We start from the raw sequence: 24,590 nt of genomic DNA on the forward strand, positions 1-24,590 counted from the left end.
TGAGCCTGAAGCTGCGTATCGAGCTATATATGCGATAAGGCATTTAGTAACCACATTTAGCTCACTCTAGCAAAAGAAAGGATGCAACTTTCACAGGCATCTTCTTCCCCCTATGTTCTCATTCTTTCCCAACTCTTTCTGCAGGGTTTAGACACCTTTCAGAACAGTGTGGAATGAAGTAACAGATGCTACAAGACAGGCACAGTCGATAGCAAAGGAGATGGGGAAGCTAGCTTGGCCTCAGCTTACAGAATTGTCCAAAAATAATAGAAATGTCATTTATACAGTAAATGACATCTCTATTTGTTTTCCTCCAAAACACTACTTTCCAAGTGATGCACAAGAGCTGGCTGAGTTAAGGTTAAGTGCTTAAGTACCATTTTATCATACCCCCCCCTCCACTCTGCACCCCAATGTTTGAAAGCTGCAGAATGAGGCAAAATGAGGTCAGGAATCTATAATCCTTCAGAAGTGCTGATCAGCTACATCAAATCACTGTATTTACAACATGCCAAACCATAATGGGATCTTAGTAAATTTTTTAGGTCAATTGTTTCTGCATTTGAGTCCAGGTAACAAGACCCTAGGCCAACGGTCTTCAAACTTGGCAAATTTAAGACTTGTGGGCTTCAACTCCCAGAATTCCTGAGCTAACATGACTGGAGGAGGAATTCTGGGAGTTGAAGTCTGCAAGTCTTAAAGCTGTCAAGTTTGAAGACCTCTGCTCTAGGCTAAACTATTTATTAATTGTTACTGTATGACCCACTATTATAAAATCTGCTATTCTAGTGTTACAAAAATCAATTCAATTTAAATACCTGAGGGTATTTTTGAATTATCAGAAGTTTGGAAGTTCATTGCTATATGAAGAATTAGGGATTTATCAAACATGGAGAACAGTTAAAAAAAAAACCCTTCACTGCTGGAAAGCAAGGCAAACACAGATTTACAGTGCAGTGTGATTGATTTTGTGTTCGCTTTCTGCTTATAAGTTGGTTCTCTATCAGTATAATGGAAGACAGAACATAGAATCACAAAGCTGGAAAAGACTTTGGATGCCATCTAAATCCAACTCCCAGCTGAAGCCAGATGTCTTATATATCACCCCAGTTAAATGGTATTATTTCTCTTCTCTCTCCCTCTTCTTTTGCCTCCCCTCAGGCTAAAGCAATAAAATAAAATATGCCTTCTGTACATAAAAAATATGTTAAATGTTCAAGCAAATACGAGTTTTTCTTGAACTCAGGAGAGCTTCTACGTACCACATACTTTGACTCCAGTTGTGCATCTCCAAGCTGCAAACCTGAAGGAAAATGTTCATATAACTGAAGCTAGGCATGCTGTTTACTTGGTGTGCCTGCTTAGTTCAGAACAATGTAAACATCAGGTCAGTGTGTCATGCCCCTGGTGGAAACTGACTCTGAGGGAGAGGAGGAACAGCCAAAAGGGAGTGGAAATGTGGCTCCGGAGGTTGTGGAGGAGGCTGGGGAAGGGCAGAGGCCGGCTGAGCAGGCAGAGGAGGACCCAGGCCCATTCCCTATCCATCCTAGGGCACGCAAGGAGGAGAGGATAAGAGAGAGACATGGTCTACTCGGGAGGAGAGGGCCTTGATCCTCTTCATGGGCTGCAGGTGTGAGAACTGCATAAGAGTTTGGACCTGCATTCTGGCAAATGCTGGAGACAAAGTATGTTTTATTTTGGTTTGAGGTTGTCTTGGATGGCGTCCTTCCAACAGACCGTGCATTGTTATCTCCTTGAATTTGGTAAATACTTCTCCTGTCCCGTTGTGGAAATTTCATCATTGTAGTTTGTTTGGTTTTTATTTTCACCTCTATCTGCTCATTAAATTCAGACTGTATTGTTTTCTTTTGAAGACTATTTTTGAGTACGTTTTATCTCCAACTGAGAATTACTGAACAGAGGGGCCAGGTTGGAGGCATTAAATGACATTTATTTACGTTTTGGATTTTATTACGTTTGTGTTACACTCTGGGTCATCACACACACACACTGTGTGTGTGTATGTGTGTGTGTGTGTGTGTGTGTGAGAGAGAGAGGGGGGGGAAGGAGGGAGGGAGAGAGAGGGAGATAGAGACAGACAGGGTCAACTGTGTGATCACAACTTCCAGGGCATTCATTTTGAATCCTGGTCCAAATTCCTTCCACCCAAGCCAAAGATGCATCCTGGTTTTCCAGAGTTTTTAAAAATAACTTTAAATAAATTTTTAACAGACACACTTAGAATGAAAACAAATAATAGGGAACTACAAAAATAAAACCAAGTAGTTCAAAGCATTGCATTGAAAAACCATCTAGACCACTGTACATTTTAAATAAAAAAACAGAATCCCATAGCAAGTACAGAAAGTAGCCATAAAGATACACAGATGCACAGCCAGCTACTAAACTACACTTGTGGAGTTGAATTTCCCTGAAAATTAAATATTCCAATAAAAACAGGAGAAGAGATGGAAACACAAGTTTCTTATTATCACACTTCATATCATAAAATATAGAGGTTTACTTACTTTGGGCAGAGGTTGTGCAACAAACTGGCTTATACAAATATATTCTATTGTTGAACTATCTTAAATGCAGCTTGTCATAATTTAACTTCAAGCACATTGTGCTCTCAAATCATCCTAAGGATATCTATAGTTTCAACTCACTGATAAATCATTACTGTACCAGCAACATCTTTGGGGCCATGTGTAGGGGGAAGGCAATTCAACCAATCAAATATAATTGAAACCAGGTAACTATTAGAGTAAAATAAGCCATTTTCCCTAGATCCCTTAGTATTAGAATTATATTACCTTAGTATTAGAATTACATAAATTACAAATACAATACAATAAGAAATACAACATTTTCCTCTTGGAAAATAAAGAAATAAAAAGGGAGAAGTTTGTATCTGAACTTGATGTTAGCCATGTTAATTCCTGGGTGTGAAGTATAGGTTAATGTGTAGTTTAGATTTGTAATGTGTAAATAGATCTGTAGTTTCAGCTAAAGAAAAGGAAGCTTTCAGTCAAAGTAGAACAATTTACAGGAATAAATTCATACATGCTTTTACACTTAAATATTTAATTTTATAATGTTATACAATTAGTAAAGTATTTTCTAAAGCCAACAGAAAAAAATAAGATGGCACTATTTTAATGAATAATCGTGAGCCATCGACAGGAATGTGTGACTAATACCTACACTCTAATACCTACACTATATCCTTTCTTCTCAAATTATTTCTATTCCACCTTGCCTCTACTCTAGTTCCATCTGTTTTGCAAAAGAATTTGTAAAATATCTTCCTGGGAGACATGTGTTGTACAATATCCTAAAACAAATTAGAATCAAATTGGAAAAAAAAGTATGGAAGTCTTCAAGCCCAATCCCCTGCCTAGAACTGGAATCTCTGACAAATAGCTGTCCATTTTTTTCCCCTTGGAAATTCCAGTAAGGGAGCACCTACAGCTGGAAGAGGCATGCTGTTACATTGCTTAACTCAGGGGTCTCCAACCTTGGCAACTTTAAGACTTGTGGACTTCAACTCCCAGAGTTCCTCAGCTGGCTGAGGAACTCTGGGAATTGAAGTCCACAAGTCTTAAAGTTGCCACGGTTGGAGACCCCTGGCTTAACTGATCTCACAGTTAGGAAATTCCTCCTTAATTCAAGCGTGGATTACTCACTGTAAACCTTCTATCTTTGAGTTCTGTATTAGCTTTTAGTAGTCTGGAAAATAAATTAACACCCTCTTCCCTGTGGTATCCCTTCATGTATTGGAAGATTGCTATCATACCACCCTTTAGCCTTCTCTTCTTTAGGCTAACTACACCCAGTTCCTTTACCCACTCTTTGTAAGATTTGGTTTCCAAGCCTCCCATCATCTTTTTTGCTGTTCTCTGCTCTCTTTTCTGTTTCTCAGTGTCCTTTCTTATTGTGGCCTCCAGAACAGGACACAGATTTTTAAGAGTGGTCTGACCAGTACAAAATAGACTGGGACTATCCCTTCCCATGATCTTGAAAGTCTATCTCCATTCCAGGTTGTAGTCCTCTTCTGTAATAGGCAGAGGGAATGGCCTAAACCAGGGGTGTCCAACCTTGGCAACTTTAAGACTTGTGGACTTCAACTCCCAGAATTCCTCAGCCAGCTTTCTGGGAGTTGAAGTCCACAAGTCTTAAAGTTGCCAAGGTTGGACACCCCTGGCCTAAACTTAACTTAAACATAACTTAAACATTTGCTCTCAGGACCCCTTCCTGCTTTTAAAAATCGCTGACAATCCCAGAAGTGCTTTGTTTGTATGGATTTTATTTACTCATATTTTCCATGTTAAAAATTAAAAATGGATGCATTCGCTGCTGCTTCTCACAATTGTTTGATTGGATTTTAATAGTGCATTATTTTTCAACAGAGACTGGCAAATAATTTGATTTTGTGGATCCCCAGGTACTGGGGCAGGTCTTAGGACAATACTTTAAGAAGCACTGGCTCAAGAGGACAGGAGGAAAAGCTGCTACCAAGACAATGGTCAGATAAAAGAAATCGGAATCTGGGAGTAGAACTGTAATCTGAAAAAATGTCTTAGATATGATCTTCCCTAGGTCTGACAGAGTGAGTGTGAGTGTGTGTGTATGAGAGAGAGAGAGAGAAAGAGAGAAAGAGAGAGAGAGAGAGAAAGGGAGGGAGGGAGGGAGGGAGGGAGGGAGGGATAGATGGATGGATGGATGGATGGATGGATAGATAGATAGATAGATAGATAGATAGATAGATAGATAGATAGATAGATAGATATGCATTCAGGTTTTCATGATTCTATTTCTATATCTTTATAATAAAAAGTAGTGTTAACCTGCCTGACTTTGGTTTCCTAGTCTGGTCTATACTGAAAGGATGACATTGTCCCCATTCAAATTTAGTTTAAAGCTCTCCAGATAACCTTAGCAAGGTATCTTCCAGATTGCAAATTTGTATGAAAACACCACCTGTGCCCCAATTTATTTTGCTCACAGACTTGAAAGACACATAATCTTTCAGTATTCTTCCAAAGCTGTCTCTGGCAGCGTCACTTATTTCAGCATGAAATAATGGTTAATATAATTGATTATCTGGATCACATCTTGTATCTTCATACCTAGGGGACAGCATACTGTTTTGATAGGATGTCTGATCTGCAGGCTGCTAATTCTTCTTCTCAATAGGGAGTCACCCATCACCACCACACATCTCTTACTCTTTGGGGAAGCCACTAGATTCCTTGCCTCTAAGATGGTATGACTTTCCTATTACAGTGATGCTTATTGAAATCCCTTCTCTACAATCTGTGAGTCTTCCTTCAGATGGACGAAGTTGGAATATTCTAGTTTCCCTATTCTTCATCATCAACTTGCCAAGTTCCAATCCTACCAGAAGTCTTAGTTAAAAAGCAATGCATATTCAAAAGTTTTGAACCAATTTTGGTGAAGGAATCATGGTCTCCAGGACTTCAGATGATTATATCCTCCACAGCACAGATACAAAGAAAGTTTAGAAAAAAAAAATGATTGGAATCTCCCAGACAGAAACAACAACTACTATTACAATTCCTATAGGGTCATCTTCTGTGACTGAGAATTAAGATTGTTATACAAACATGATCAGCTTAGGAAGGGGAGAATTGGAGAAAGAAAAAGTTGAATAAGTTTATATCTCTGACATACCTCCAGTTCTGATGAATGCTTCATAATTTCAAGAACAAAATAAGAGCCAATTGAGTGTCCAATAAGTACGAGCTTGACATCTTTTGGCACATACTTTCGGAGGAATTTCAACTTGTGTTCAGCTTGTCCTTGAAGCCCAAAAACATCATCGGTGTCATTCAAAAGCATCTCTATAAACAACCAAAAAATAATAATAATAAAATTATATCCTTTGCTTTGAAGATGATTCATTGCATTCACTGTAGCTCTTTATAACTGCTTTCAAAAACAATCCAGAAATTACCAAGAATACTCATAGACCTTCTTTTAGTGATAATTATTTTATGTTGTTCAATTACTTGTAATAAATAGAACATTACCAATAAAATAGTAACACTAATTAAAACTTATTTAAATGCACAATACAGTAAACTTAACCAAAAATAATATAAAAGCTTTTAACATTTTCCATAAGGTTAGAAGAAGGGAACATTCTGAATTCTTGGAGGAGGACAAAAGAAAGATGTAGAATTACCATAAAAACCACCCTGTTGTGATATCCCCAATCTCTATTTTTCCTGTAGGAACAGAAAACAAGCCATGGATGCTGATCTTAAAGACTAGAAAAACTCACAAAATGGCAGCATCTTAAACTGAATCCTGAAACCAAAAGGCAGCTGAATTATTTTTTTTCAGGTAACAGTGAGCAAGAATTATGTTGCTGGACTACCTTCACAATAACGACTCTTAACCATTTGCTTCTTAAGTCACATTCTATTAAGGAAATGGAATCCCACTATTTTAGAATTTTATTTTATTAAGAGAATTAGTATGTTTCAGCCCTTCAAAGTTTGGAAAATGTTGCTATTATTTAGCAGCTTAAATGGTTCTCAACCTTTTGCCTTTTATGTCCTGTTCCAACACTTCACTAAAGAACTTTCTTTTATATTAAACAAGATAAGGAATTTTTTCTAGGAAAGTCATAAACATATTTATAAGCATTCCAATATTATGTTTATTATTTACGGTGAATCTTAAACACCTGAAAAGCTGACTTAGTCTACTTTTGAATGCCACCTATGATATCCACCTAGCTGAGAATCATCCGTTTTTAAAGAAAGGGTGGCCAATTTTCTCATGCTCAGAATCTACATTTCTTGTTTTTTGAAAAAATGTTCAACCTCCAAGGGATGCACGCCCAATGTTGCAATGTGTCACCATCATGGACAAACCAAAAATGTGAAACGGGCAGCTATATAAATCTAATAAATAACATAAAATATTCATGGTTTTTGAGACATTTACTCCAAAACCATGAGTATAATATAATTTCAAATGCATTCTTCTACTCCGTATCATTTCCTCCATGAAATAAAAGTTTAATGGAAGGAAAAAAAATGCTTGTGCAAATCTCATTCAAATATTCTCTTCTATGGCAAACCTTCATTTCACTTTAACAGACTACATCTGCTGTGGTATAAAGAGCAGAAAGTCAAACTAAGATCCGGGTTCAAATCCAGTCAACAATGAAAGGGAGAAAGAGAAAAAAAACATAGAAAAGAACCTGTTTCTGTTTAGTATTCCTCTTCCTAGGTTGCTCAGATGAGACAGTCAAGGCGAGATGACATTCACTATTTAAGAGTTTCTCAGAGGCTATGTTGCACAGGGTTGTCTATGGTAACGTGCTTGGCATCATACTGAGAACATGAAGAACCACTTATTGAGTGTGCTCTCATACGGTCCCTGCATAATTAGTTGTTTTTAAAAAAATGCCACAAAAAGTAATTGTTGGGTATAAAATGATAATTGCTTCAAGAAAACAGGATCTTCTACTGTTTATTGTTTAATGTTCAATGTTTAGCCTTTTGTTCAAATCTTAAACAAATTAAACCAGGGATGGCCACAGAAAAAGCTTTGAGAAAGCCAATTAATACTGTTGGTAAACTGACCTTAAAAACATCCTGCCATGATTTATGCTATTAAATTAAAAATGGAAGAGGCGGAAAGGAGAACGAGAAAGACAGAAATAAATGGTATGCCCCCTCTTCTTTACCTCCTCAAAATAAAAAAAAGATGAAAGCAATCTTTTGCCAATAACAGGTTTTTTTTTCCACTTATTATACAGGTAATGGAAAATAAAAAGTTTTGTAGCAAAGGCCTTAGGCCAAAGCACTGTTTTCAGATGAAGGCCTATTTTTAGACCAAGTTGCTCCAGTTATTTTTTTCATCCAGTCCACAGCCAAGTATTGTGTTGTAAGCTGAACAGCTAATTCATCCTATAAAAAGTATTGTCCTGAATTATATGAAACGCTCAAGTAACACAAACTTAAGATATTTTGGGGTATGATCATTTCTCATACTTTCTTTCATCTTATTCATTCAACAATCACATGAAATGATCAAAATAAAGGTATAGAAAGTAGTATCTTCACGTACCCAGAGTATGTATATTGGTTTTTCTGCCCTGATCCTAAAAAGTAATCTGGTTAAAATAAAGTAAATGTTTCTCAACTTTTTAAAGAAGCAGAAACTAGTCTCAGAAAGGGAACAGGCACCTACGGTCACATTTCAAATGGCAACAGAAGAAGAAAAAGAATTGATTTTTTGTTTTGTTTTGCTGTGCATAAGAAGGCCTTTGATTGACTACAACAAATTGTAGACAGTCTTTAAAAATATGGACATAGTGGACTACCCCATCTTCAATTGATGTGTTCAAAATTTAAAAACAAAGGTTATGTCATGGTTGTATACTGTCGTCCTACTTATTTAGTATGTGCAGAATAAAATGGAACTCATAAAATATTTGTTATGTTGGAGAACTCCTAAAATAGAGGAAATGTTGTAATGAGAGGAAAAAAAGTCACAAGGCTGCATCCTAAAGAAAAGGGGTGGGGGGAAGGAAAAGGCTAAAAGTATCACGGTGAAACTGAACTAATACTTTTAAATCACAAGTGCAAAGATATCGATGTGTTTCTACACCTAGAGCAAGAAAAGAGATCACACGAGGCATTGCAGTTTGGATACTATCCACAGTTTTAATTTTCTGTAAAGATTAGTGCAAATGCATACGAAAAAGTTTGTTTTGTATTCTTCAGCACATGTGTGGCAGCCACTAATGTTCAGAATATCAAATTAGTTGAGGCCCCCTTCTCTTACTCATTTAGCCCCAGAGGTCACCAAGCATCTTTCTGACATCTTACATACCCTTCAAGTCCTACCACTGGACTATGAATTGGGACGTATGAATTGATCTTCTAGGGATTTTCTCTCCAAACAAAATGCCATTTCAAATCTCTAGCTTGCTGTCTTCGAGGTAATGCATGTTGTTATTTCTCAAGGAGGGAGTTAAGAATATAAATTGAAAACCACAGTATTGCTCATCTCAGTGAACTGTGACATAACCCTCTAAAACTGGGACACCAGGAGATATAAATGTTTCTTTTCCACAAGCTTCAAATTCATAAAGGAATATCTTTCAGCCCTCCCTACTTAGGATATCATCTGCATCCAATTACAGTATGGGTGATGGTATCAGCTACACAGCAACTTATGTCATGGAGTGAAAGGCTGAAAATATCCATAAACAATATGCACACACACGCACGCACACACCTAGACTCAAACTAAGAGGAATGTGGACAATAAAAGGCCTTTCAAATACAAGATTTGAACAAAGAAAGAAAAGTGTTCCAAGCCATATTCTTGGATGGGGCATTTACGGGGAACGGAATGGAGAGGAAATATTACTTTTAAAGTAGGATCGGCAAACTTGTTTTTACAAATTAAATTACCTAAAATGAAACTGGTAAACATGATGCACTGTTTAATATAGAGAATGTGATTTTAAATAGAACCATATCAAAAAGAACATTATCGTTACAGTAGCATAAAGCAAGGGGGCAAAAACTTGGTATATTTGCACACAAATACTTAGAGCAGGGGTGTCAAACTCACGGCCTGCAGGCTGGATGCATCACACCCTCACTTGGTTTAGCCAAGGGGAAAAAAGTTGTGATACAATATGATGCCGTGAGTTTGACAAAAGTTGTGATACAATATGATGCCGTGAGTTTGACACTCCTGATTTAGAAGGATTAACAAGAGCTGGGTGACCTTGTTACTCTCTCAGCCCAACTCACCTCACAGAGTTGTTGTGGAGAAAAGAGGAGGAAAAAGGTATATTGATATGTTTGCTGCCTGGAGTTACTTGTGAAAATAATAAAGGCATGATATAAATGAATGAAAAGTAAAAAGATAATGTTTCCCTCCTGTCCAGTCATATCTGACTCTAGGGGGTGGAGCTAATCTCTGTTTCCTAACCAAGGAGCCAGCGTTGTCCAAAGATGGTTTCCATGGTCATGTGTCTGGCATGACTATTCCCCGGCGCATTTTTATTTTCTCACTGAAGTGGTATCTATTTATCTACTTGCGTTTGCATGCTTTCAAACTGCTGGATTGGCAGGAGCCAGGGTAAGGATGGGAACTAATCCCATCACGGAGTACTTGAGTCTTGAACTCATAGTCTTTCAGTCAACAAGCCCAGTGTCTTAACCGCTAGGCTACCGCACCCCCTATGAATGAATATGATTAAGATTAGTGAATATGTATGTCATTTAGGAAGTAAAAGAATGTTTGAAACAAACCAAAAACAAACATATTTTAAAACTGCCATGTTTCAGTATTATTTGCACTGATTCCAAAATAAAATATGTTCAAGGGAATTATCCCAGAGGAGTAAGCTTCTATGCTTGTCTTTTAATTTATACAAGAAAAATAATTACCTACTAGTAATATACTACTATAGTATTTTACCTACTATCCTTAAATCACACAAACTGTCTTCAAACTGTCTTGCTGACAACCCTAAGACAAGTGTTATATGTACAAAGGCATCTACAATTCTAGTAGATGTGTGCAAAATATTTCGAATTCATAATGTTTAAGCTCAGAATGGGTTATTTCAATCATTCTACAAATGGTTTTTGCAAGATGTTTTCATTTTGATGCAAAGGCTCTTTTCACATTTAGAACACTTCTGGAACCCACTTCAAATTAGAACTGGGAGATGGTTCCAGTATAAAACACCCTGAAGTTGAGAACTGTTTTGTATACCCGTAAATTTCAGTAAGTTAATGGGATAAATCAGGGTAAAGAACTTACAAGCCTTCACATGTTGTTGACTTTTTAGTGTGGCATCTCTAGCAACCTAACCAGGATCAAGGAAGCATGAGAGTTGAAGTTCATTAACTTTTGTTGGACCAAAATTTGTCATATATAGAATAAAAATACAAGTAGACATTTGCATGTGTTTGCGTGCATGTGGACATATGAGAGATTACAAACAAACACAAAGCAAATCAAAACAGAAAAACAACAGCTGAAAATCCGATGCTTTCCTCCCGTGATATACTTTTACATATTTCAAATTAACTCTTGGCATCAAATGTTTGTCCATTTCCGATCAATATTAATGAATTATTACGGGTGTTTATGCTTTCAAATGTCCTTTAAAGTTCCTGAAGAGTCAAACTGAGCAGCAAAGGCTAAACCATTAAGATGAGTACCACGACCATGCTGAGGCAGTTCCTAAAACATTAAATGAAAACACACTGATGTGGTAATCTTTCACTGTTGATGAATAGCCTGCAGAACTTTGAAAGTGAATCACTGCGTATATTAAATGGTCCTATAAACAGGAAGCTCCTGTCTATACTGAAGGACCAGACATATTCTGCGGGAAAAACAGTCTTGTATATTTGTTGACAAGGCAAAGAGGTGCTGCCTAAGGAACAATCAGATAAGAGACAGTATAGCCAGCAGTTGGATAACGGGCAGGGCAAGAGGCTCAGAAGAGACTCTTCCTTTACGGTATCAGGTTGTAAAGAAGATGGGAGAGGGAGAGAGGATTGCACTTTCAGGCTTGTAAGATTCTGTCAGCGTAACTTTACAAAAAAGTGAAAAACAGATTATCTGGTTGTGATTCCTATCTAGGTTACCCCTCAAGACTGACACAAACTTATTAGTTGTCTATGGAGATGCTCAGTCATCTAGGGCATGGCTGTCAGAACTGAAGAAACTCTTGGATGAGAACTGAAAAAAAATCTTCAAGGAAAAACAAGTCCAGTTTGCCTTTTGAAAAAGCACCTTTGGGATAAGTTGACTATTACACCATCCTGAGGATGGATGGTTGCTTTCCATGTCTTGGGTCTTGGATATTAAAGGTGAAAACAAAATGCACATTTTCAGTGTTCAGTGTTCAAATGGCTGCCCCCCCACACCCAAGAACACAACTTTTCACTCAATGGTTATATTTTATGGACACATGAATTAAGCTGAATTAAGGCTAAATATGACTTTATCCTACCGTGTTTCTCACAAAATAAGGCCGGGTCTTTTTTTTCTTTGACTCCCGAAAAAACGGCTAGCCATCTTTTCGGGGGTGACTTAATTCTCACCCACCCCACCTCCTTGGGTGGACAGGCGGCAACGGTTTGGATGTTGACCTCGGCATTGGTGGGGCACTTCGTATTGGGAAACCTTCTGTCACTTTCCCTTCTCCCCATGCTGCCGCGGCATTTAGAGCAACGCTGCGGCGTTTGGCACAGCCACATGTGGCCAGCCAGGGCTCCTCCCTGCAACCGGAGCCTGGCGGAGACACTCGGCTTCAGGCGATCCTGTCGCCACCTTCCTGACGCCCTACTACAGGTATGACAAAGACTCCCCTGCCTGAGAGGGAAGCCCAACCCACGTGGGGAGGCAAATCTCCCGGGGCCGCAGCGCAGGATCGGCCCACCCTGGGAGAAGCGCCCAGCCTCCATCCCTGCCTGGCGCTGGGCAGAGCACGAAGAGCTTCGCCTGGGGTGCCCACGCAGCTGACAGGCGGGCCCTCCTGCCCAGTGGTGGAGCTCTCGCCAAAGCAGCAAGCACCTCCTCGCCGGACCCTTCACTCATCCCGCCAGGGCCGCCTGCCTGCCAAGCAAAAGAGCTGGGCCGACCCGAGCTTGGCTTCCTTCCCAAGTCCCTCCAGCCTGAACCTGAAGGGGCCACCTTGAGAGGCCACCCGAGGCAGTTATAGCGCCCATCCGTGGACAGGGAGGCAAGGCGACGATCTGCACTGCGTCCTCCTCCCAGCTGAGCCCCGCCGAGTGAGCGCCTCTGCCCAATGCCCATGCCGCTGCAGCATTTGGAGCTGCCGGCGCGTTTGGAGATGTATGGGGATGGGGACAGGCTGGGTGAGGGGTGGAAAGGACGGCGGCTTCAGGCTCTCTCTGCCGGACCCGCCAGCCAGGGAAGCAGCGCTGCTGTTGCCTCGCCTCCCTGTCCACAGACGGGTGGGTGATATCACTGCCTCGGGTAGCCTCTCCCGGTGGCCCCTTCAGGTTCAGGCTGGAGGGACTTGGGAAAGAAGCCAAGCTTGGGTCGGCCCAGCTCTTTCCCTTGGCAGGCATGTGCGCACCCGCGGCTCGCTTTCCTGGCTCTACCCAGCCTGCACGGCTCTGGTGTGGCCCTGGCGGGATGAGCGGAGGATCCGGCAGGGAGGCGCTTGCTGCCTTGGCGAGAGCTCCGCCACTGGACAGGAGGGCCCACCTGTCAGCTGTGCTGGGCACCTTAGACGAAGCTCTTTACACTCTGCCCAGCACCAGGCAGGGATGGTGCCTGGGTGCTTCTCCCAGGGTGGGCTGATCCTGTGTGGCCCTGGGAGATTTGCCTCCCCATGTGGGGTAGGGCTGCCCTCTCGGGCAGGGGAGGCTTTGTCGTACCGGTAGTAGGGCGTCATTTTTAAAAGAATTGCCTTTGCCTTCAAAGGCGAAGGGAAGGTGGCGACAGGAGTGCCTGAAACCAAGTGTCTCCGCTGGGCTCCGGTTGCAGGGAGGAGCCCTGGCTGACTGCCCATGGCTGCGCCAAACACCGTGGCGTTGCTTTAAACGCTGCGGCAACACGGGGAGAAAGGAAAGCAACGGTGGCGGAAGGTCTCCCGAAACGGCAGCACCATATCTGGGTATTCAACAAAAGTACTTCCTAATGGCCAGCCCCTGCCGCTATTCTCCCATTTCACATGTTTAATATAGGCCTTAATTTGGGAGGAGGGGCTTAATTTGATTTTATGCCTATAAAGCATGCTGGGACTTCCTATTGGGGGAGGCCATATTGTTGGAGAAACACGGTATCCCCCAAACAATTTAACAGCTGCACATTAAGAAATTTTGACAGGGATAGGGAATTTGTAGGCTTTCAGTACGGCTGATTAGCCATTGCATTTACAACATGCTAAACTACAATGGTATCTTAATGGGAGAAACAAGCCTCCTTAGCTAAACTATTTGTTACTTCTCTCCCAGTGCATATTGGGGAGGGGACTGCTGTCCAGAGCATAATTAGGAGTGATTAATCCCTTTTGGGAAGGAGCCCAGTATAAGAACTTTCCCAAGCCACAGTGATATTTACCTCAGCCTTTGACTGGTAAAGTTTATCAAGCTTGCTTCAGTCATAACCCCACTTGGGCAGAATCTCAAGCAACGCTCAGGGCAATTATTATCTGGGATTCATTTTGGCCTATGACTTATGAGTAACTGGATAGAGTATTCTCTAAAATGTTCCAGTCACTTTGAGCAACTGGCACAGTTCTCTGCATCCACTAGATTGTTAGTACTTCTTTAAGGAAGGAAATATTTCCAATAGCCTTGAAGGAAACTGGCATACTTTCTCCTTAAGAGGCCCTGATTGGACCAAGATAGGAATTAGATGACTATCAAAAGTTGTCCAACCATCATTTTTGGCTGTTTGTTCAGAGAACACTGGATGAAGCAGTTATCTGGATCCTAGTCAGACAGGTTCAACATTTTTGAGGTATCCAATACAAAAGCTTTCTGAAAAATTAAATTCATTTCTATGTAATGAATTTGAGAGATCCTAAATTGCAGATTGTAATTCCTTATTCCATATTTAAACATATAACCAAAAAAGACAATATTGTACATCAACATTATCCTTGTATAGTGAATCCAGAAAAGAAAGTAAAAACTCTATTTTAGATACTCACATATAGTTCACATATAGACAGAATCCCATTGATTACATAAATTGTAGAAGATGCACAGGCTTCCCCAACCTAGTAATAATTTGAGTTATAATGAAAACTCTTTGGTAGATTCCAACCTACAGAAGACTGCTTTAGAGTAACACATTCAATTCATATTCTTCAAATAATTGAGTAGATAAGTGTGTAAGCATCAAAGTCTAGCGTTTGATCACTGTCAATTTTGAGACTTTTTAAAAATCAAACTCGTCATCATCATCCATGACTTCCCACATTAGTTACTGTTTACCATAGTTTTGTCATGCCTTTTCATTAGGAAATGTGTTCACGGTGGCTTATAACAACAATGTTGAGGTTCAGCCAAAGTTTTAAATGTGAGGCTATGAGTGGCATGTAAAGTGTTTAATGTAACTAATTTTAAAGATTCTAATACAGTTCCCACATAAACCCAGTATATTAAGTTTAAACCAAGATATATATATCTATAGTGTCTATAACTCAATAAAAGATTGATTGTTTAATCTCTAGTTAAACATGATCTTATTGACAGCTACAGTTGATCAGTAGCTTCTGTTTGGAAAGCCAGCACTCCGTACTATGATGTACTTTTAAAAGCCTCTGAGAGGAAGCACTAACATGCCATTTAAATAAACTTTCCAAATCTATGTTTCCAAGCTTAAGAGAAAGAAAGTAAATTACTTCACTACTTCACCACTCAAACAAAATGCAACTGAAACTCTAAAACCAAATTAAATAAAAGCTGTTCCAATTTTTTTAAAGAGATATGTTAAGGGAAATTTTATAATCTTGCAAAAATAAATGCTGTGGGCAAGCTTCAGTTGCTTATTTTAAAAAAGGAACAAGGATCGCTGTGCTTTGATTACAATAAAATCCAAGAAGGCATTTGAATATTACCCTTCTCCTTGTTTTTTAAGCTTGCCATTTTAGATCCAAATATGCCATTAACATCCTCTAACTTTTTAACTGTATAAAACAGAGACACAAACAAAAACAATAATATGCAAGTTGTAATGGACAAAACTACGGGATATAAATAAGTAGTTGATGTTTATGAGGTTATAAAAGGAGCTGTTCATAAGTAGCCTCTGCAGTCAAGCAAACTAACCCTTAGGAAAATGTAATGAGTCAAAGTGTCAATACTGGACAGTGCAGAGGAAAAAGCAACGTTTAATGATTCTGCTAATGTTTATTCGGCATGTATAGATCGTTCGTTCTTAAGCAGAATGACAAAATACCGTGATAAATCCTTCAGTATATTACAGCTTTAAAGGTAGGTAGCTAGACAAATATAGAATTAACTGTTACTGTACTAATTGCTAATATTCTCTCTCTCCCTCCCTCCCTCACCCCCCCCTCTCTCTCTCACACACACACACACAATCTTTTGGAATAGGAATTAACCAAAAATTTAGCAAATTTATCTATAGAGCCTCTCCCAAAAGGGCCACTGGCAATTGGGCCCTTCTGTCCCAGATGACCAGCTCAACCAATGTTGCTCAAGCTAAAAGGTCCCAAATATTTGGTCCTTGAACCCTCACCAATCCTGTTACCTCATAAACATGTCCTCAGTTCCCACACCCAGTGAAAGGCCAATCGAGTCCACCTCTTGTGAAAGCCAGGATATAGTCTCTAGGTCAAGATAGGGCCATGGCTCTTTCTTGGGCTGGCAATCTCTCTCTCTTTTCAATGGAGTCCAGCCTCTTTTCGTCATTCTTTTTGGTCCCTCTTAGTCCTTTCTTTTGAGTTGCTCAAATCTGTCATCCTACTTCCCACCACTCTGATTTAACTCCTTCCGCAGGAGACTACATTCCCCAGAAGTCTCTTCCAGAGCCTCTTGTTTTCCCAATTCCAGGAGCAAGTCCCAACCAGCCAGTCAACCAACCAGGGAATGCTGGGAATGCATCTATCAATCCATTCATCTTGCTATCAATCTACCTACCATGTATCTTTCTATCAATCTACACAGACACACACTTCAAGACAGGCAATACAAAAGATAGGTCTTATAGCCTAAATTAGATTGATTAGACTGTGGGGCTGAATTTGATGTCAATTTCATGTCTGAAGGAGCTGACCTTTTTTCATAATCTCCCTTGCTTTTCTATTATCCTAGTTTGCTTTTCTTTATGTTCTAGTAATCCCTTGCCTGGAGAAGAGTTTTTAAAAGTTTCTTTGAAGAAAGCAGTTTACGATATTTATTCAACCTTAACAGAAAGTTACCGTCCAGTTACAGATCTCCTTACATTGTGCTGCTCATGGTTGTAATTTTGAAAAATCAAAGTAACTAATAATAAATCAATTTGATTGCAAATTGATTTTTTAAGAAACCCAAATAATTTAATTTCTAATATTCATCTACCAAAGATTTCCCTCCCCCCTCCTGGCTCTGTACTGGAGATCAATTTGATAAATGATCAGGCTATACATGGCTGTAAATTTTCTGGCAACTGCACTAAAAGTTCAATGTACAATCTAAGCTCGGATGACTTCAAACTATCAATCAACAAGAGGGTTTTTTAAAAACTGTGTAAGGTCATGGACTTGCCAGCAAATGCTAATTCACAAGTTCTACTATCAATCTGAAAGCTGGGAAATATTTTTTCCCCATGCAGTGCCAAATTGTTATTGTTTGCTTTAGAATTTAACATTTGACCACAATGATTAGCAGCAATTTAAACAAAATACCATGCTATCTCAGATTTCACTTTCAGCTATAGAAGTACAGGAGGTAGGATGTTACAAAAGGTTTAGAATCCAGATGAGAAGTTAGTGATAATAAAAAAGTTAAATATAATTGTTCCTGTTCTATAAATGGAAGTGCTGAATGCTTTATTTGTTACAAGCATTATTTAAACATTTGTCTATTAAAATTTCTAGATATTATTTATAGATACTGAAGAAAAGTACAAAAACCATTATTTATTAGTCAAAAATATCCACTGAAATTAATCACACCACACCAAACAAGATAATTAACTATCAGCATAATATAACTGAACAGTAGCTAAAATTACAAACAGACAAAAAGGCACACGTAAATTAAGATACTGTGCAAATAAAATGTTGACGTGGAATGCAAAATATGCACTGCTACCACTAATTGATTATGATGTAGTAATTCCCAAATGAGAGCCAGTTGTGGTGGTTAAAGTATTAAGGCCAAACAGGCATAACATCAGATTGCTTAAATTCAAGAATGTTCAGAGAATTGAGCTATCATATCTTTTCCCCAGTTACCTTTCTAGTGATAGGGACTAACTTTCATAGAACAAAACATCAAAGTTGGAAGGGACCTCGGCGGTCTTCTAGTCGAACCCCCCTGCTCAAGCAGGTGATCCTATACCCGTGATGGCGAACCTATGGCAAGCATGCCACAAGTGGCATCAAGAGCCATTTGTGTTGACACGCGAGCCTCAGGCAAATGTACCTTATTGCGCATGCCTGCACCTCACAGCTGATTTTTTTTTTTTTTCAGTTGGTTTGAGGCCTTTATCGGCCTCCCAGTGGCTTGGAAAAAGCCTCTGCAAGGCTTCTCAGGCCAAATTACAGGCCCATTTCGTCACCTCCTGTAATACCGGAAGTGATGAAACGGGCCGATAATTCGGCCTGAGAAGCCTTGCAGAGGCTTTTTCCAACCCTCTAGGAGGCTGAAAAAGGCCTCAAACCAGCTGAAAAATCAGCTGAGAAGCACAGTGCAGGTAAGGGGTGAGGGGTGGGGATTGCGCGCACATTCGCAGGTGGTGTGGGGAGAGGGTGTGCACATTCTGGGTGCCGGCATGCAAGTACAGGCGTGCTGGCACACTCTCAATTTTTGGCACAGGAGCCCAAAAAGATTAGCCACCACTATACCAGTTCAGACAAACGGCTGTCCAGTCTCCTCTCAAAAACCTCCTGTGATGGAGCACCCACAGGTTCTGAAGGCAAGTTGTTTGACAGTGAGAACAATGAACCAGTGGAATCAAACATTGGTTAATATCTAAGAAGTATTTTGAAGGAACAGTCATCTAATCCACTCTTTTAATATGATTTGTCTCCTGTGAACAAAGCATACTTAGCTTTTGTAGTTAAAATGTGCTGAATGACATGGGCAAAGACGTCATATTAAATAAAACTGATCCATAAAACCATGTAACACAACACTGGACATTTTTGTTAGAACTGTGGTAATGTGCTTAACTTCATAATCTTATAATCATAATCTTATAATCATAATCTTATAATCTTAAATTATAATCACTTCAGAGTGATTATAAAACTTAGACCCAGAAGCATCCACTAAAGATGTTTCTATTTACTTCTGAGGGACGCGGTGACACAGTGGCTAAGATGTTGATCAGAGAGGTCCACAGTTCGAATCCCTAGCACCGTGTAATGGAGTGAGCTCCCGTTACTTGTCCCAGCTTCTGCCAACCTAGCAGTTTGAAAGCATGTAAAAATGCAAGTAGAAAAATAGGGACCACTTTGGTGGGAAGGTAACAGCGTTCCATGCACCTTCGGTGTTTAGTCATGCCGGCCACATGACCACGGAGATGAGCACCACCTTCTAGAAACTACTGGAAACTACTAGCATGTTTGTGTGAGGGGAACCTTTACCTTATTCACTTCCAAAGTTTCTATCATATTCCCATTTACACGTGATGTTATTAACTACATGAGAAAACCGAACTGGACAGTTACTAGAGTTAAAACTGCAGACTTCTCTATGGCCAACCTAGCCATAATCATGCACTCTCATGCAAGCTGTAAGCCCCCCCTCCCCCCCCCTTTTTTTTTTTTGCTGAAATCATCATTTTGCTCGTTGACAGATTCTTGCTTAACCAAGGAAGCTGTCTGGGCTCAATAGTATAGACATCAAACTTTGAGAGAAATTGTAACAAAAGAACATTCGATCCTGCACCTCTAGAGCTATAGAGGGCAGAGGAATAGTCCTGAAGAATAGGACAAAGAGCCATTACTAAGGCAATGATCAGACAAGTTGGGTTTGAATCCATTCCAAGAAATATTTGAGAAAACAACTGATTGGCCCCTTTCCTAGTTTCCACAGAAATAAAGGGAAAGAGGGGGGAGCACATTCAGACTTCCAAGATTCTATTACTATAACCATTACAATAAAAATAGCCCTGACCTATATGGCATTGATTTCTTAGGTTTATTTTATAGCAGTGGTGCCCCAACCTGTCACTAGGGATCAGTTTTGTGAAAGATTATTATTCTACAGATGGGAGAGGGCGGGTTTCCAAATGCAACCTAGATCTGGTGCCTGCACAGATGAAGCTTCACTCACTTGCATGCACAGCCCATATCCTAACATGGACCGATACCAGCCCACGGCCCAGAGGTTGGGGACCCCTGCTTTAAAGGGTTGACAAAGGCAAACCACTAAGTCATTGTCACACAAAGAAGTGACTATTGTTAACCTTGATTTTATAGAAAGTGGCCCTAGACGCCCACTTCCCTTCAAGCTATAAATGCATTTTATTTTTTCTTTATGTACACTGAGAGAATATGCACCAAAGACAAATTCCTTGTGTGTCCAATCATACTTGGCCAATAAAGAATTCTATTCTATTCTTAAAATTCAAATTTGGCTGCCCTACTGAATATACCAAGTCAATTACAAATTGAGACACCCTCGTGGCTACCAAAGGAGAAATGCAGTCCCAAACAATCCCACTAAACATGGGTAAGCAGTCTTACTGTGTTAAATTTCAACTTCCTGGCTAAATAGTCATATATACTTCAAATATTCTACAAGTATCAATCCAAAAATATACATAAAATCATGTTGCCCTACAGAATTGCTCTGTACATTTTTAAAAATGATGCAAGGTAAGTCTAATAATAAGGCATTTGTAGCTTCAGTAGCAAAAATATCTAATTGCATTGTGCAATTATGTTTTTAAAAATCGACACCAAAATAAAATGAGCTGCAATGTCATAAGCATTATAAGCATTAACCTTTTACCAAAGGGTATGTTAGTATAATAGGACAAACACACACACTCACACATATACAGAATGCACCAAAAGTCAGCCTCTACAGGATAATCACAATATGATTTGATAATATGTTTTCCAATAGTCTTATTTACCATATACTTAGAAATGTTCAAAGGTCATCCATCAAATAAGTAATGAAATCTTTGGTAGAAAATGACAACTAATTTGAACATTTAATGTGATATATATAATAAACTGTCTATGGAGCCTGATTTTGGGTACACCCATGTGTGTTTGTGTGTGTATATCCTGACTGTGTAAATTACAGGGCATGAATTTAAATTCCATCATGACTAAGGTGTTGTGATACACATAATAAAAACAATCAATCCCAGAATTGAATTTTCCAGAGTATTCTAGAATGCTCTGTTCTTTCTCAGGCCATGTCATTCTGGCTGGGGTGGGCAAGCAATTTTCTGGAAATTAATTCTCCAAACTGGAAGTAGTTCCAAAGTGTTCAGGGCAAGGTGTGTGAAGGAAATAGGACTTGACTAGGTCTAGAACTGCTTCTAGTTCAGAAAACAAATTCCTGAGAAACTGCTAATCCCTTCTAAAATAATTGGAAAGCAGGCTGAAAATCAGCAGAGAAATTTTTGGGGGTGCCTGCAATTTTGGGTTATTCTGACATTCTTCAAGTACATACCAATCGGCCTCCATCTTTGACAGCTCAACTGTAATTAGCTCAGTTGCTTCCACCTGCCTGTGCTAAGTAGATCCATAATAAAAGGCAAGAAAAAAAGCTGCCTTTTACATACAGCATGAGATGGCATTTAATTATACAGTTTAATATCTTATTGATCTTCTGCTCCAAAATAACCACCTGCCTGTGGACATATTCAAGTAGGAAATAGTTTGTATAAGACAAACACAACAGCTGGTTTTGGGTCAAGCCTTTACTTTTTTTAGGCCAATACTACCATGATGATTTGAAGTTTTGGAACACTATTCATCTTTTTAAGTGTCTTGGAAGATACTTCCTAATCTTTAAGTTCCTTATTATTGGCTGCCCTTTGGAATGATCTATCCCCAGATGTACCCCAATTAGGAAGGTGGTTAACATCTGGAACTTCCACAGAGCTTTGTGACTAGGTTGAGAGAGTATCCCTGGGTAGGTTGTTGGCATTTTCAGTGTTTAATGTTTAAAGTTTAGTATGTTTTCAGGTGTGCTATGATATTTTATATCTTTTTTTAATTGGGGTGTCTTTTGTACACAACCTAGCGTCAGAGAGTTTGAATGGAACAGCCATATAAGAGCCTAAATAAATGTTACAAACTAGTCTTAGGCATATCAATGAAAATATCAATAAAATCCATGGCATCATTTTCATACAATTTAGTACAAAAGATGTCAACTGATCTACATAGGCTAAGCATTCATCAATGATAATGTAATAGAAGAAAGATGTTAAAGCTACCTTCCTTTCTTTTGATTTCATGAGGGATTTTACAATGTCCACCATGGCTAACGACCCACACAGGATACTGCTGATTCAGGCTATAATATAAAGTCTCAATGAATGTCCGGTAAAAGTCAGGCAATCCTGGATTACCTAAAAAGACAAAAGTTTACTAAAAATATAGGCCACAAATAAAACATAATCCATTGAAAAGACTGAAACATTAAGATCCATCTTTATCTTGTGCAAATTATATTTATCAAATATTTTTCACTGTACGGACCATGTATATGTCACACTTGAACTTGGAATGAAAACAGACCTTCAACTGGGTGGCATTTCTCATTCTTTGTCTAAAAATAATTTTGCAACTCAACAGGCAACTTTCACCTTACCAAAGATTTACCCCACATGAATGAGATTTTGGGAGGGGAGGGGAAATAGCACTTAATTCCTCCATTGCATTGCTTTACTATAGAAACTTATAACCTCTCCAACAATATAGTATAACCTCTTCAAATATAGTATATTATCCACATTTTCCAAGTTCCTGGAATGTTTAGTTCCTGTTCTTCCCAAATTAGAGCAGTTTACTTATTTTGGAGGGTTTGTCACCGCAAAACTATTCATTAATCAAAATGTGTTTTAAAAGATTTTTTTTTTAATTCACATAATATGCATGCATTTTCTATAATATGAAAGAGACGAATTTATTCAAAAGAATTGAGTTAAGTAAATGCTCTTTGAGTAACATGTTTTACATTCTTGTCTTTCTTTTAAACTGATATTCTTTGGAAGAGCCTCCAAAGGTAAAACAAAGATTTTATGCTGTAACTCCTTCATAGATTTTCATTCTTCCCCATTCATTCCACTGAATATTTGTCTCATTCCTATCAGAGCACCATATCATTTTATAGTCAATGGCTTGGAAAGAAATCAATTTTTGTTAAGCTTTGTAGTCAGTCCTTCAGTGTATATTTTAATACCTGCGATTAACCTTTTTTTTTTCCTGACAGGGAAGGTTTCTATCTTCTGATAAACTGTATCATTACCTGAGTTTTTCTTTAGAAAGAAAATAGAAAAGATCACAGACAAAATAGGGCATAGGGAGGAGCAGGAAAAGAGCAATGATAAAAGATATAGATTACTTATTACAATAGCTACTGACACTGAAACATTCACTGAAGGGGTAGAAACAAGAGCCACAAATGTGAATACACTTTTTAATGAAGACAACAAAAATGCTGTCAAAAAGAGAACTCCGTACCTTACATTACTTATTAAATTATCAGTCTCTGTTCTTTTCATCAAAACAAACACTTGTCCAATATTTCTGCCACAAAATGTGAGAAAATTGTTCTTTGTCTTTGGTAGCATGATGAACAAATGAACTTATTGCAAAGTAAGGACATTTATTTTACAGTAGTTTGTAGCACTACTGCTAGTGATTTATATTGGGCTTAATGGTGGTTAAAAGAGGAATTTAATGTGTCTGGTTCAACAAGATTAAAATCCAAAGCTACATTGAAAGCTCTGTGAACAGTGGGAATTCTCACTATTTCATAATCCCATCCAAAAACCTGATAGAGTAGGAGGAAGTATTTGTGGCCCCGCGTAAACCTTTTAAAAATAGAACCCAGGGGAACCAATTGTTGTTTGCATTTATTGCCCTGTTCAAAATAGACATCATCCAAAATCTCAACGTTCTTTATAACTACCCAGTTAAAGAAAAAGAGAGACAAGAACAAAGCACCTTACGTTCTTCTCTCTTATATAAACCTATTTATTTATCTTCCATCTTTAGGAATAATAAAGAGCCCAAACTAACATACGTTACATATAATGTAGGGGAAGAGGTAGAGAGGCTGCCACAAAATGCTCCATGAAACATTCTTGTTCCACCTACTCCACTGAACTCTGAGAAAATCATTATACAGATCCTTTAATTAGTTTGGTGCCAATGTCCTAACAGTTTGACTTAATGTAGAACAGGTAGAGACTTCTGAACTTTTCTCATTATTGTTTTGGCATTGTGTATTGTTCGGGGTAATGAAATAATTCCATGCCCAGATGCAATGGTTTGAAGAGCAGACAGCTAAATCGATTTTGGAAGTGGCAGTCTTCAGTCTTTTGTCACTGGGATTACTTGTTGGGAAAAATCTAATCATGGGAAACAACCAATGACCCAGAAACTAGCTTCAGACACATCAAATGTTATTTGACTGTGAAGGAGTATATCATATACATGGCAACTTAAATATCTGGAAGAATGCAGTGAAACCAGTTATTTGGAACCTCCAACATTATTGGAGGTTCTCCATACAAAAAGTTCTCCATACAAAAAAAAAAAAACTGTAAAAAAAATTGTACTTATGTTTAAAACAGCACCATCTTCTGGCACATTTGTTTCTACATTATAGTCAGAAAGCACAATTGTCTTAAGCATTATTAATTTTATT

General features: G+C 38.8%; 1 protein-coding gene across 4 annotated transcripts in view; it reads right to left on the reverse strand.

Annotated features, from left to right (window-relative positions):
* LDAH (lipid droplet associated hydrolase) overlaps nucleotides 1-24,590 on the reverse strand; it is a 96,852-nt gene that overhangs the window by 66,629 nt on the left and 5,633 nt on the right. For all 4 annotated transcript variants that reach the window (XM_026695350.2, XM_026695349.2, XM_087917904.1 and 1 more), the window contains 2 exons: nucleotides 22,150-22,284; nucleotides 5,698-5,867 (listed from right to left, as the gene is read on the reverse strand). In XM_026695350.2, coding sequence (XP_026551135.2) covers nucleotides 5,698-5,867; nucleotides 22,150-22,284 — 305 coding nt within the window. The remainder of the gene's footprint in view (nucleotides 1-5,697; nucleotides 5,868-22,149; nucleotides 22,285-24,590) is intronic.

The sequence above is a fragment of the Pseudonaja textilis genome, chromosome 1 (assembly GCF_049901715.1).
Source record: "Pseudonaja textilis isolate UNSWEBS1 chromosome 1, rPseTex1.2, whole genome shotgun sequence".
Lineage (NCBI taxonomy): Eukaryota > Metazoa > Chordata > Lepidosauria > Squamata > Elapidae > Pseudonaja > Pseudonaja textilis.